We start from the raw sequence: 16,636 nt of genomic DNA, 5'->3' as shown, positions 1-16,636 counted from the left end.
TACAGCTACAGACTATATTAATACACACATTCTACCCTACAGCTACAGACTATATTAATACACAGTCTACCCTACAGCTACAGGCTATATTAATACACAGTCTACCCTACAGCTACAGGCTATATTAATACACAGTCTACCCTACAGCTACAGGCTATATTAATACACATTCTACCCTACAGCTACAGGCTGTATAAATACACAGAGTCTACCCTACAGCTACAGGCTATATTAATACACAGTCTACCCTACAGCTACAGGCTATATTAATACACAGTCTACCCTACAGCTACAGGCTATATTAATACACAGTCTACCCTACAGCTACAGGCTATATTAATACACAGACTACCCTACAGCTACAGGCTATATAAATACACAGTCTACCCTACAGCAACAGGCTATATTAATACACAGTCTACCCTACAGCTACAGGCTATATAAATACACAGTCTACCCTACAGCTACAGGCTATATTAATACACAGTCTACCCTACAGCTACAGGCTATATTAATACACAGAGTCTACCCTACAGCTACAGGCTATATAAATACACAGTCTACCCTACAGCAACAGGCTATATTAATACACAGTCTACCCTACAGCTACAGGCTATATTAATACACACAGTCTACCCTACAGCAACAGGCTATATTAATACACAGTCTACCCTACAGCTACAGGCTATATTAATACACACAGTCTACCCTACAGCAACAGGCTATATTAATACACAGTCTACCCTACAGCTACAGGCTATATAAATACACACAGTCTACCCTGCAGCTACAGGATATATAAATACACAGTCTACCCTACAGCTACAGGCTATATAAATACACACAGTCTACCCTACAGCAACAGGCTATATTAATACACAGTCTACCCTACAGCTACAGGCTATATAAATACACACAGTCTACCCTACAGCAACAGGCTATATTAATACACAGTCTACCCTACAGCTACAGGCTATATTAATACACAGTCTACCCTACAGCTACAGGCTATATTAATACACAGTCTACCCTACAGCTACAGGCTATATTAATACACAGTCTACCCTACAGCTACAGGCTATATAAATACACAGTCTACCCTACAGCTACAGGCTATATTAATACACAGTCTACCCTACAGCTACAGGCTATATTAATACACACGGTCTACCCTACAGCTACAGACTATATTAATACACAGTCTACCCTACAGCTACAGGCTATATTAATACACAGTCTACCCTACAGCTGCAGGCTATATTAATACACAGTCTACCCTACAGCTACAGGCTATATTAATACACAGTCTACCCTACAGCTACAGGCTATATTAATACACAGTCTACCCTACAGCTACAGGCTATATTAATACACACAGTCTACCCTACAGCTACAGACTATATTAATACACAGTCTACCCTACAGCTACAGGCTATATTAATACACAGTCTACCCTACAGCTACAGGCTATATTAATACACAGTCTACCCTACAGCTACAGGCTATATTAATACACAGTCTACCCTACAGCTACAGGCTGTATAAATACACAGAGTCTACCCTACAGCTACACACTATATTAATACACAGTCTACCCTACAGCTACAGGCTATATTAATACACAGTCTACCCTACAGCTACAGGCTATATTAATACACACAGTCTACCCTACAGCAACAGGCTATATTAATACACAGTCTACCCTACAGCTACAGGCTATATAAATACACACAGTCTACCCTACAGCTACAGGCTATATAAATACACAGTCTACCCTACAGCTACAGGCTATATTAATACACAGTCTACCCTACAGCTACAGGCTATATTAATACACAGTCTACCCTACAGCTACAGGCTATATTAATACACAGTCTACCCTACAGCTACAGGCTATATAAATACACAGTCTACCCTACAGCTACAGGCTATATTAATACACAGTCTACCCTACAGCTACAGGCTATATTAATACACACAGTCTACCCTACAGCTACAGACTATATTAATACACAGTCTACCCTACAGCTACAGGCTATATTAATACACAGTCTACCCTACAGCTGCAGGCTATATTAATACACAGTCTACCCTACAGCTACAGGCTATATTAATACACAGTCTACCCTACAGCTACAGACTATATTAATACACAGTCTACCCTACAGCTACAGACTATATTAATACACACAGTCTACCCTACAGCTACAGACTATATTAATACACAGTCTACCCTACAGCTACAGGCTATATTAATACACACAGTCTACCCTACAGCTACAGGCTATATTAATACACAGTCTACCCTACAGCTACAGGCTATATTAATACACACATTCTACCCTACAGCTACAGGCTATATAAATACACAGAGTCTACCCTACAGCTACACGCTATATTAATACACAGTCTACCCTACAGCTACAGGCTATATTAATACACAGTCTACCCTACAGCTACAGGCTATATTAATACACAGTCTACCCTACAGCTACAGGCTATATTAATACACAGTCTACCCTACAGCTACAGGCTATATTAATACACAGTCTACCCTACAGCTACAGGCTATATTAATACACAGAGTCTACCCTACAGCTACAGACTATGTAAATACACAGTCTACCCTACAGCTACAGACTATATTAATACACAGTCTACCCTACAGCTACAGGCTATATTAATACACATTCTACCCTACAGCTACAGGCTATATTAATACACAGTCTACCCTACAGCTACAGACTATATTAATACACAGTCTACCCTACAGCTACAGGCTATATTAAAACACAGTCTACCCTACAGCTACAGGCTATATTAATACACAGTCTACCCTACAGCTACAGGCTATATAAATACACAGTCTACCCTACAGCTACAGGCTGTATTAATACACAGTCTACCCTACAGCTACAGGCTATATTAATACACAGTCTACCCTACAGCTACAGGCTATATTAATACACACAGTCTACCCTACAGCTACAGGCTATATTAATACACAGTCTACCCTACAGCTACAGACTATATTAATACACAGTCTACCCTACAGCTACAGGCTATATTAATACACAGTCTACCCTACAGCTACAGGCTATATTAATACACAGTCTACCCTACAGCTACAGGCTATATTAATACACAGTCTACCCTACAGCTACAGGCTATATTAATACACAGTCTACCCTACAGCTACAGGCTATATTAATACACACGTCTACCCTACAGCTACAGGCTATATAAATACACAGTCTACCCTACAGCTACAGGCTATATTAATACACAGTCTACCCTACAGCTACAGGCTATATTAATACACAGAGTCTACCCTACAGCTACAGGCTATATAAATACACACAGTCTACCCTACAGCTACAGGCTATATTAATGCACAGTCTACCCTACAGCTACAGGCTATATTAATACACACAGTCTACCCTACAGCTACAGGCTATATTAATACACAGTCTACCCTACAGCTACAGACTATATAAATACACAGTCTACCCTACAGCAACAGGCTATATTAATACACACGTCTACCCTACAGCTACAGGCTATATTAATACACAGTCTACCCTACAGCTACAGGCTATATTAATACACAGTCTACCCTACAGCTACAGGCTATATTAATACACACAGTCTACCCTACAGCTACAGGCTATATTAATACACAGTCTACCCTACAGCTACAGGCTATATTAAATACACACAGTCTACCCTACAGCTACAGGCTATATTAATACACAGTCTACCCTACAGCTACAGGCTATATTAATACACAGTCTACCCTACAGCTACAGGCTATATAAATACACACAGTCTACCCTACAGCTACAGGCTATATTAATACACAGTCTACCCTACAGCTACAGGCTATATTAATACACAGTCTACCCTACAGCTACAGGCTATATTAATACACAGTCTACCCTACAGCTACAGGCTATATTAATACACAGTCTACCCTACAGCTACAGGCTATATTAATACACAGTCTACCCTACAGCTACAGGCTATATTAATACACAGTCTACCCTACAGCTACAGGCTATATTAATACACATTCTACCCTACAGCTACAGGCTATATAAATACACAGTCTACCCTACAGCTACAGGCTATATTAATACACAGTCTACCCTACAGCTACAGACTATGTTAATACACAGTCTACCCTACAGCTACAGACTATATTAATACACAGTCTACCCTACAGCTACAGACTATATTAATACACACAGTCTACCCTACAGCTACAGGCTATATTAATACACAGTCTACCCTACAGCTACAGGCTATATTAATACCCAGTCTACCCTACAGCTACAGGCTATATTAAAACACAGTCTACCCTACAGCTACAGGCTATATTAATACACATTCTACCCTACAGCTACAGGCTGTATAAATACACAGAGTCTACCCTACAGCTACAGGCTATATAAATACACAGTCTACCCTACAGCTACAGGCTATATTAATACACAGTCTACCCTACAGCTACAGGCTATATTAATACACACAGTCTACCCTACAGCTACAGGCTATATTAATACACATTCTACCCTACAGCTACAGGCTATATTAATACACAGTCTACCCTACAGCTACAGGCTATATTAATACACAGTCTACCCTACAGCTACAGGCTATGTTAATACACAGTCTACCCTACAGCTACAGACTATATTAATACACAGTCTACCCTACAGCTACAGGCTATATAAATACACAGTCTACCCTACAGCTACAGGCTATATTAATACACAGTCTACCCTACAGCTACAGGCTATATTAATACACAGTCTACCCTACAGCTACAGGCTATATTAATACACAGTCTACCCTACAGCTACAGGCTATATTAATACACAGAGTCTACCCTACAGCTACAGGCTATATAAATACACACAGTCTACCCTACAGCTACAGGCTATATTAATGCACAGTCTACCCTACAGCAACAGACTATATTAATACACACAGTCTACCCTACAGCTGCAGGCTATATTAATACACATTCTACCCTACAGCTACAGACTATATAAATACACAGCCTACCCTACAGCAACAGGCTATATTAATACACACAGTCTACCCTACAGCTACAGGCTATATAAATACACAGTCTACCCTACAGCAACAGGCTATATTAATACACAGTCTACCCTACAGCTACAGGCTATATAAATACACACAGTCTACCCTGCAGCTGCAGGCTATATAAATACACAGTCTACCCTACAGCTACAGGCTATATAAATACACACAGTCTACCCTACAGCAACAGGCTATATTAATACACAGTCTACCCTACAGCAACAGGCTATATTAATACACAGTCTACCCTACAGCTACAGGCTATATAAATACACACAGTCTACCCTACAGCTACAGGCTATATAAATACACAGTCTACCCTACAGCTACAGGCTATATTAATACACAGTCTACCCTACAGCTACAGGCTATATTAATACACAGTCTACCCTACAGCTACAGGCTATATTAATACACAGTCTACCCTACAGCTACAGGCTATATAAATACACAGTCTACCCTACAGATACAGGCTATATTAATACACAGTCTACCCTACAGCTACAGGCTATATTAATACACAGTCTACCCTACAGCTACAGACTATATTAATACACAGCCTACCCTACAGCTACAGGCTATATTAATACACAGTCTACCCTACAGCTACAGGCTATATTAATACACAGTCTACCCTACAGCTACAGACTATATTAATACACAGTCTACCCTACAGCTACAGACTATATTAATACACACAGTCTACCCTACAGCTACAGACTATATTAATACACAGTCTACCCTACAGCTACAGGCTATAATAATACCCAGTCTACCCTACAGCTACAGGCTATATTAATACACAGTCTACCCTACAGCTACAGGCTATATTAATACACATTCTACCCTACAGCTACAGGCTGTATAAATACACAGAGTCTTCCCTACAGCTACACGCTATATTAATACACAGTCTACCCTACAGCTACAGGCTATATTAATACACAGTCTACCCTACAGCTACAGGCTATATTAATACACAGTCTACCCTACAGCTACAGGCTATATTAATACACATTCTACCCTACAGCTACAGGCTATATAAATACACAGTCTACCCTACAGCTACAGGCTATATACATACACAGAGTCTACCCTACAGCTACAGACTATGTAAATACACAGTCTACCCTACAGCTACAGACTATATAAATACACAGTCTACCCTACAGCTACAGGCTATATTAATACACAGTCTACCCTACAGCTACAGGCTATATTAATACACAGTCTACCCTACAGCTACAGGCTATATTAATACACAGTCTACCCTACAGCTACAGACTATATTAATACACAGTCTACCCTACAGCTACAGGCTATATTAAAACACAGTCTACCCTACAGCTACAGGTTATATTAATACACAGTCTACCCTACAGCTACAGGCTATATAAATACAAGTCTACCCTACAGCTACAGGCTGTATAAATACACAGTCTACCCTACAGCTACAGGCTATATTAATACACAGTCTACCTTACAGCTACAGGCTATATAAATACACACAGTCTACCCTACAGCTACAGGCTATATTAATACACAGTCTACCCTACAGCTACAAACTATATTAATACACAGTCTACCCTACAGCTACAGGCTATATTAATACACAGTCTACCCTACAGCTACAGGCTATATTAATACACAATCTACCCTACAGCTACAGGCTATATTAATACACAGTCTACCCTACAGCTACAGGCTATATAAATACACAGTCTACCCTACAGCTACAGACTATATTAATACACAGTCTACCCTACAGCTACAGACTATATTAATACACACAGTCTACCCTACAGCTACAGACTATATTAATACACAGTCTACCCTACAGCTACAGGCTATATTAATACACAGTCTACCCTACAGCTACAGGCTATATTAATACACAGTCTACCCTACAGCTACAGGCTATATTAATACACATTCTACCCTACAGCTACAGGCTGTATAAATACACAGAGTCTACCCTACAGCTACAGGCTATATTAATACACAGTCTACCCTACAGCTACAGGCTATATTAATACACAGTCTACCCTACAGCTACAGGCTATATTAATACACAGTCTACCCTACAGCTACAGGCTATATTAATACACATTCTACCCTACAGCTACAGGCTATATAAATACACAGTCTACCCTACAGCTACAGGCTATATACATACACAGAGTCTACCCTACAGCTACAGACTATGTAAATACACAGTCTACCCTACAGCTACAGACTATATAAATACACAGTCTACCCTACAGCTACAGGCTATATAAATACACAGTCTACCCTACAGCTACAGGCTATATAAATACACAGTCTTCCCTACAGCTACAGGCTATATAAATACACAGTCTACCTTACAGCTACAGGCTATATAAATACACAGTCTTCCCTACAGCTACAGGCTATATAAATACACAGTCTACCTACAGCTACAGGCTATAACACAGTCTACCCTACAGCTACAGGCTATATTAATACACAGTCTACCCTACAGCTACAGGCTATATAAATACACAGTCTACCCTACAGCTACAGGCTATATTAATACACAGTCTACCCTACAGCTACAGGCTGTATAAATACACAGTCGACCCTACAGCTACAGGCTATATTAATACAAAGTCTACCCTACAACTGTTCTGTGTCTGTGTCAGTGTCACCTCTCTCTGATAGATGTAAAAGCATCTGTGTTCTGTGTTCTGTGTTCTGTGTCATCTCTCTCTGATAGATTTAAAAGGGTCTGTGTTCTGTGTCACCTCTCTCTGATAGATTTAAAAGGGTCTGTGTTCTGTGTCATCTCTCTCTGATAGATTTAAAAGGGTCTGTGTTCTGTGTCACCTCTCTCTGATAGATTTAAAAGGGTCTGTGTTCTGTGTCATCTCTCTCTGATAGATTTAAAAGGGTCTGTGTTCTGTGTCATCTCTCTCTGATAGATTTAAAAGGGTCTGTGTTCTGTGTCACCTCTCTCTGATAGATTTAAAAGGGTCTGTGTTCTGTGTCATCTCTCTCTGATAGATTTAAAAGGGTCTGTGTTCTGTGTCACCTCTCTCTGATAGATTTAAAAGGGTCTGTGTTCTGTGTCACCTCTCTCTGATAGATTTAAAAGGGTCTGTGTTCTGTGTCACCTCTCTCTGATAGATTTGGTGTAAGTCATAAAGAGCTTTTCAGGTGCGCCATCAGTTTTCTTCCCGCTGTCCTGACGATCTCTTGCGTTTTATATTCCCATGCAGGATGCTTCAGAACAACCAGCTACGACGGGTTCCAGGTGAAGCCCTTCAGAACCTCAGGAACCTCCAGTCTCTGTGAGTGTCGATCTACTTCCTCCTCCACCATCGCTGCTGCCCCGTCGAAATTAAAGAAGCTCTCTTTTCAATAGGAATGAGCCTCCCTTCTCACTACCTTTCTCCTCTCTCTCTCTCTCTGTCTCTCTCTCTCTCTCTCTCTCTCTCTCTCTCTCTCTCACTCTCTCTCTCTCTCTCTCTTAATTCAATTTAAGGGCTTTATTGGCATGGGAAACATATGTTAACATTTCCAATGCAAGTGAAATAGATAATAACAAAAGTGAAATAAACAATAAAAAATTAACAGTAAATATTACACTCACAAAGTTTCCAAAAGAATAAAGACATTTCAAATGTCATATTAAGTCTACAGTATATACAGTGTTGTAATGATGTGCAAATAGTTAAAGTACAAAATGGAAAATAAATAAACATAAATATGGGTTGTATTTACAATGGTGTTTGTTCTTCACTGGTTGCCCTTTTCTTGTGGCACCAGGTCACAAATCTTGCTGCTGTGATGGAACACTGTGGTAATTCTTTGTGGGTTTGTGTAATCTGAGGGAAATATGTGAAGTGCAGCTCAGTTTCCACCTCATTTTGTGGGCAGTGTGCATATAGCCTCGTCTTCTCTTGAGAGCCAGGTCTGCCTACGGCGGCCTTTCTCAATAGCAAGGCTATGCTCACTGAGTCTGTACATAGTCAAAGCTTTCCTTAATTTTGGGTCAGTCACAGTGGTCAGGTATTCTGTCACTGTGTACTGTCTGTTTAGGGCCAAATAGCATTCTAGTTTGCTCTGGTTGTTTTGTAAATTCTTTCCAATATGTCAAGTAATTATCTTTTTGTTTTCTCATGATTTGGTTGGGTCTAATTGTGTTGCTGTCCTGGGGCACTGTGGGGTCTGTTTGTGTTTATGAACAGAGCCCCAGGACCAGCTTGCTTAGGGGACTCTTCTCCAGATTCATCTCTCTGTAGATGATGGCTTTGTTATGGAAGGTTTGGGAATCACTGCCTTTTAGGTGGTTGTAGAATTTAACGTATCTTTTCTGGATTTTGATCATTAGCGGGTATCGGCCTAATTCTGCTCTGCATGCATTATTTGGTGTTCTACGCTGTACACGGAGGATATTTTTGCAGATTTCTGCATGCAGAGTCTCAATTTGGTGTTTGTCCCATTTTGTGAATTCTTGGTTGGTGAGCGGACCCCAGACCTCACAACCATAAAGGGCAATGGGTTCTATAACTGATTGCAAGTATTTTTAGACATATCCTAATTCTCTCTCTCTCGCTCTCTCTCTCTCTCTCTCTCTCTCTCTCTCTCTCTCTCTCTCTCTCCCTCTCTCTCTCTCTCTCTCTCTCTCTCTCTCTCTCTCTCTCCCTCTCTCTCTCTCTCTCTCTCTCTCTCTCTCTCTCTCTCTCTCTCTCTCTCTCTCTCTCTCTCTCTCTCTCTCTCTCTCTCTCTCTCTCTCTCTCTCCCTCTCTCTCCCTCTCTCTCTCCCTCTCTCTCTCCCTCTCTCTCTCCCTCTCTCTCTCCCTCTCTCCATAAGTGGCCTGGACTGTTAATTAGCATATGAAATGGGGCTGGGAGAAAGAAACGGGGACTGATGGGGTTGGAGGGGTGGGAGAGGTGTGTGTGCTTGTGTGTTCGTGCATTTGTGTTTGTTCGTGTGTGTGCGTGTGTTCTTGTGTGTGTAAAATGGGGTGGGGAGGTACAGAGAGAGTTGGAATGAAGAGTTTAAATCAATGTGGGCCCATAGAGAGAGCCTTACCTTTGATCAGCGGAGAAAGAAGAGACGAAGAAGCGGGGAGATAGGAAGGAGAACTGAATGCAGATTGTCTTTCACTGGAGTCCCTTCTCTTCTCTTTACCTTCCTCCTCCTCTCGCTTCCCTTCTCTTTACCTTCCTCCTCCTCTCTCCTTCCCCCCTACTCTCTCCATCCCTCCTCCTCTCCTTCCTCCTCCTCTCTCCTTTCTCCTCCTCTCTCCCTTCTCTTCTCTTTACCTTTCCCCTCCTCTTTCCTTCCTCCTCCTCTCTCCTTTCTCCTCCTCTCTCCCTTCTCTTTACCTTTCTCCTCCTCTCTCCTTTCCCCTCCTCTCTCCTTCCTCCTCCTCTCTCCTTCCCCCTCCTCTCTCCCTTCTCTTCTCTTTACCTTTCCCCTCCTCTCTCCTTTCTCCTCCTCTCTCCTTCCCCCTCCTCTCTCTTCCCCCTCCAAATGCACGTGGATTATCAGTCTAAGATCACATTCATTAATAAGCATTGTCCCATACGGCGTCTGTCTCGCTCAGAGCAGGTTGGCAGGGAGAACAGAGCAGCTGTTGTTACCTCAACAGGTCTGAATGTGTGTTGTACAGACAGAGTGGCTGGCTCCTAAATGGTACTATAGGGCTCTGGTCAAAAGCAGTGTGCTATAAAGGGAATAGGGCTCTGGTCAAAAGCAGTGCACTATAAAGGGAATAGGGCTCTGGCCAAAAGCAGTGCACTATAAAGGGAATAGGGTGCCATTTGGGATCCAACTAGTATCTTCAGTAACAGTGGTCTTCAGTAACAGTAGTCTTCAGTAACATTGGTCTTCAGTAACAGTAGTCTTCAGTAACAGTGGTCTTCAGTAACAGTGGTCTTCAGTAACATTGGTCTTCAGTAACAGTGGTCTTCAGTAACATTGGTCTTCAGTAACAGTAGTCTTCAGTAACAGTGGTCTTCAGTAACAGTGGTCTTCAGTAACAGTAGTCTTCAGTAACTGTGGTCTTCAGTAACATTGGTCTTCAGTAACAGTAGTCTTCGGTAACAATGGTCTTCAGTAACAGTAGTCTTCAGTAACAGTAGTCTTCAGTAACAGTGGTCTTCAGTAACAGTGGTCTTCAGTAACAGTAGTCTTCAGTAACAGTAGTCTTCAGTAACAGTGGTCTTCAGTAACAGTGGTCTTCAGTAACAGTGGTCTTCAGTAACAGTAGTCTTCAGTAACAGTGGTCTTCAGTAACAGTGGTCTTCAGTAACAGTAGTCTTCAGTAACAGTGGTCTTCAGTAACAGTAGTCTTCAGTAACAGTAGTCTTCAGTAACAGTAGTCTTCAGTAACAGTAGTCTTCAGTAAGATTTAAGGGACAGTTCCTTTTGGGCTCTTTTTGTTTCCTAAATGTTGTCTTCGGAGCGAAGGGAGAGTCGGAGTGGCGGAGGGAGAGTCAGAGGGGTGAAGGGGTGAAGGGAGGGTCGGAGAGAGAGTCAGAGTGGCGGGAGGAGGTTGAAAGGATGGGGAAGAGTGCCTCAACTTTGAAGAAATGAAAGACCCACTATAAATCTTTTCTTCCTCTGAGTGACAGTTGGTTTTCAGAAGAAGACAGTTGATTGAGCTGCTGTACAGATGCTCTCTGGGATACGTTGGACAATTTAACTGATTTGGAGCAGTTTCCCTTCAATGGTGTTTTGTGTCCTCTGAACAAAATATTAGAAAAATAAACCAATAAAATCAGAGAGAAGATGATGCAGTGGACTCGACTATAATTTAATAGCTGTATCTTAGTACAGTTACACAAACCTTGAAACAATGAATTAAACGGTGAATAACTGGCCGATAAATGTCCATCTGCTGATGGCTCTTCCTCCGAGACGTTGTTGAAAGAGTTATGTTGTGGAGCGTCTGCAGGCTGCTAGGGCGGAGGACTACCAAACACCTCTGAGACGTTGTTGAAAGAGTTATGTTGGGAGCGTCTGCAGGCTGCTAGGGCGGAGGACTACCAAACACCTCCGAGACGTTGTTGAAAGAGTTATGTTGGGGAGCGTCTGCAGGCTGCTAGGGCGGAGGACTACCAAACACCTCTGAGACGTTGTTGAAAGAGTTATGTTGGGGAGCGTCTGCAGGCTGCTAGGGCGGAGGACTACCAAACACCTCTGAGACGTTGTTGAAAGAGTTATGTTGGGGAGCGTCCGCAGGCTGCTAGGGCGGAGGACTACCAAACACCTCTGAGACGTTGTTGAAAGAGTTATGTTGGGGAGCGTCCGCAGGCTGCTAGGGCGGAGGACTACCAAACACCTCTGAGACGTTGTTGAAAGAGTTATGTTGGGGAGCGTCCGCAGGCTGCTAGGGCGGAGGACTACCAAACACCTCTGAGACGTTGTTGAAAGAGTTATGTTGGGGAGCGTCCGCAGGCTGCTAGGGCGGAGGACTACCAAACACCTCCGAGACGTTGTTGAAAGAGATATGTTGGGGAGCGTCCGCAGGCTGCTAGGGCGGAGGACTAACAAACACCTCTGAGACGTTGTTGAAAGAGTTATGTTGGGGAGCGTCTGCAGGCTGCTAGGGCGGAGGACTACCAAACACCTCTGAGACGTTGTTGAAAGAGTTATGTTGGGGAGCGTCCGCAGGCTGCTAGGGCGGAGGACTACCAAACACCTCTGAGACGTTGTTGAAAGAGTTATGTTGGGGAGCGTCCGCAGGCTGCTAGGGCGGAGGACTAACAAACACCTCTGAGACGTTGTTGAAAGAGTTATGTTGGGGAGCGTCCGCAGGCTGCTAGGGCGGAGGACTAACAAACACCTTTTCAGCCACGCAGGACTGACACACAACACACAACCAGTGAATTGATAGATAACAATGGCTGCCTCAATTGACCTTTCATCTTTTTCTCTGGGCTGTGGGAAGAGGTTACAAAGCCAGGGAGGAGGGACAGGGGAGAGGATTACAGAATCCCCTTTCAACCCAACGACAAACAAGACTGACATCTCAGCTCACATTTCCAGTCGGGCTGGGTGGGGCGGAGGAGGGGGGGTAGCTCTCCACCAGGTAGCTCTCCTCTCTTATCGTCTCAGACCGGAGACAGGAGCAGACAGCAGGCAGTGGGTTGGAACGAGCATTTGTCTCCTCAGACAATGTGTCTGTTTTCAGTCTGAAAGCGTTATTGTTTAGGTGCAGGATAATTACAGACGTGACTGGCTCCTGACTGACTGACCCTTTAAAGGAAGACAACCTGACCTTCATACGGGAGACAGGCAGGCGAACAGACAGACAAGCAAACTGACAGGCAGGCAGGCAGACAGGAGTCTTGTGCTCTCTGATCACCAGAACAGATCAGATCAGACCCGATCAGAGAAGACCAGACCAGAGAAGACCAGATTAGACTAGATCAGACCAGAGAAGACCAGACCAGAGCTGAGAAGAGCAGAGCCAAGAAGACCAGATCAGAGAAGACCAGACCAGAGAAGACCAGATCACACCAGAAAAGACCAGACCAGAGAAGACCAGACTAGACTAGATCAGACCAAAGAAGACCAGACCAGAACAGACCAGAGAAGACCAGAACACATTAGACCAGACCAGAGAAGACCAGAGAAGACCAGACCAGAGAAGACCAGAGAAGACCAGACCAGAGAAGACCAGAGCCGAGAAGACCAGAGCCGAGAAGACCAGAGCCGAGAAGACCAGAGCCGAGAAGACCAGAGCCGAGAAGACCAGAGCCGAGAAGACCAGAGCCGAGAAGACCAGAGCCGAGAAGACCAGAGCCGAGAAGACCAGAGCCGAGAAGACCAGAGCCGAGAAGACCAGACCCGAGAAGACCAGACCAAAGTGTAGTGGCAGGCTGAGTCTTTCTGTCTCTGCCAGGTTTAGATCACAGAGCTGGATCTCTGCAAGAAACGTCAACATAAAATTCTTCCTGAGCAAGCATGGACCTCCTGGCTCTGAGACGTGTCTCCTCCCCCTCCTCCCTTCCCCCCCCCCTCCACAAATATACATCTACATCTTAGGACTCTGCAGAGCTCTCCGTGATGGTGGAAATGTGATCCGCACCATATTTACTAAACACGCTTCTGTCAACAATTTAAAGTGAAAATACACAAATGGCGTAAATGAGTTGGAGAGAGAGGGAAGGGCTAAATACCCAGCCGTGTTTATCAGTGGAATGACAGTTGTTCTCTGCTCCCTCACGCAGTGTGTGTGTGTGTGTGTGTGTGTGTGTGTGTGTGTGTGTGTGTGTGTGTGTGTGTGTGTGTGTGTGTGTGTGTGTGTGTGTGTGTGTGTCAGGACCCCCCCCCCATCCATACACACTCTCACACACATGATGTGGTCTGAATCAACCACCCAAGGATGTTGTGTGTGTGTGGAGAGGGTGCTGGAGGGTTCAAGGCAAAGGTGTTATTCTGCAGTTAATGAGAGCTGCCGTCTCTCACACTGCAGTGTGTTACTGAGAGCTGCCGTCTCTCACACTGCAGTGTGTTACTGAGAGCTGCCGTCTCTCACACTGCAGTGTGTTACTGAGTGCTGCCGTCTCTCACACTGCAGTGTGTTACTGAGAGCTGCCGTCTCTCACACTGCAGTGTGTTACTGAGTGCTGCCGTCTCTCACACTGCAGTGTGTTACTGAGAGCTGCCGTCTCTCACACTGCAGTGTGTTACTGAGATCTGTAAGCAGACGGACCACTCCTGAACATCCCACCCACCCCACCCCAACCTCACTCCTTCCCCCGCCTCCCTCTCCCATCAACCCCTGCTCTCCTCTCCTCTCACCCATCCCAACAGCCAGGCAGATGTGCCCCTCCTTGGGGAATTTTGATTGGATGAAGCGGAGTCTAAAGTTTCCACTCGGACCACCTTGTGAGCCAGAGTTATGAGGAGGGAGCTTTTCCTCGGCTACCATCCTGCCGTCCGTCCACCTCCGACGGAAGCCCCTTTGCTATATAAAGAGAAATAAACCAGAACAATATCCTCCTATATTCCAAATAGCTCAGTCAAACCATTTATACAGGTGATGTTACAGCCTGTGAGCTTCACTATTTAACATGGATTCCGTTTCCTTCCTGGAGAGAATGAATCCATGTCAATAGCCTCTATATAACAAATAGCCCAACTGTATACTTATAGGTGATACAACAGCCAATCAGCTATACGTTCTCCTCCGTTCTTCCCTTTCCTCTTCCTGAGTGAATGAGTTGTATTCTGTTTATCTCTCTCCTCCTCCTGAGTGAATGAGTTGTATTCTGTTTATCTCTCCTCCTCCTGAGTGAATGAGTTGTATTCTGTTTATCTCTCCTCCTCCTTAGTGAATGAGTTGTATTCTGTTTATCTCTCTCCTCCTCCTTAGTGAATGAGTTGTATTCTGTTTATCTCTCTCCTCCTTAGTGAATGAGTTGTATTCTGTTTATCTCTCCTCCTCCTGAGTGAATGAGTTGTATTCTGTTTATCTCTCTCCTCCTCCTTAGTGAATGAGTTGTATTCTGTTTATCTCTCTCCTCCTCCTTAGTGAATGAGTTGTATTCTGTTTATCTCTCTCCTCCTCCTTAGTGAATGAGTTGTATTCTGTTTATCTCTCCTCCTCCTGAGTGAATGAGTTGTATTCTGTTTATCTCTCTCCTCCTTAGTGAATGAGTTGTATTCTGTTTATCTCTCTCCTCCTCCTTAGTGAATGAGTTGTATTCTGTTTATCTCTCTCCTCCTCCTTAGTGAATGAGTTGTATTCTGTTTATCTCTCTCCTCCTCCTTAGTGAATGAGTTGTATTCTGTTTATCTCTCTCCTCCTCCTTAGTGAATGAGTTGTATTCTGTTTATCTCTCTCCTCCTCCTTAGTGAATGAGTTGTATTCTGTTTATCTCTCTCCTCCTCCTTAGTGAATGAGTTGTATTCTGTTTATCTCTCTCCTCCTCCTTAGTGAATGAGTTGTATTCTGTTTATCTCTCTCCTCCTCCTTAGTGAATGAGTTGTATTCTGTTTATCTCTCTCCTCCTCCTTAGTGAATGAGTTGTATTCTGTTTATCTCTCTCCTCCTCCTTAGTGAATCAGTTGTATTCTGTTTATCTCTCTCCTCCTCCTTAGTGAATCAGTTGTATTCTGTTTATCTCTCTCCTCCTCCTTAGTGAATGAGTTGTATTCTGTTTATCTCTCTCCTCCTCCTTAGTGAATGAGTTGTATTCTGTTTATCTCTCTCCTCCTCCTTAGTGAATGAGTTGTATTCTGTTTATCTCTCTCCTCCTCCTTAGTGAATGAGTTGTATTCTGTTTATCTCTCTCCTCCTCCTTAGTGAATGAGTTGTATTCTGTTTATCTCTCTCCTCCTCCTTAGTGAATGAGTTGTATTCTGTTTATCTCTCTCCTCCTCCTTAGTGAATGAGTTGTATTCTGTTTATCTCTCTCCTCCTCCTTAGTGAATGAGTTGTATTCTGTTTATCTCTCTCCTCCTCCTTAGTGAATGAGTTGTATTCTGTTTATCTCTCTCCTCCTCCTTAGTGAATCAGTTGTATTCTGTTTATCTCTCTCC

The 16,636-nt window shown here is 43.3% G+C and overlaps 1 protein-coding gene across 1 annotated transcript in view; it reads left to right on the top strand.

The window, feature by feature from the left end:
• The window catches only part of LOC106594365 (leucine-rich repeat-containing G-protein coupled receptor 5A), a 193,308-nt gene that overhangs the window by 100,202 nt on the left and 76,470 nt on the right, over nt 1–16,636 (top strand). Inside the window, 1 exon segment of the mRNA XM_045700214.1 lies at nt 8,349–8,420. Within this exon segment, the coding sequence (XP_045556170.1) occupies nt 8,349–8,420 (72 nt within the window).

Source organism: Salmo salar, chromosome ssa17 (assembly GCF_905237065.1).
Source record: "Salmo salar chromosome ssa17, Ssal_v3.1, whole genome shotgun sequence".
NCBI lineage: Eukaryota > Metazoa > Chordata > Actinopteri > Salmoniformes > Salmonidae > Salmo > Salmo salar.
Note: the sequence above shows the minus strand (reverse complement) of the source record. Positions and strands in the feature narration are given on the sequence as shown.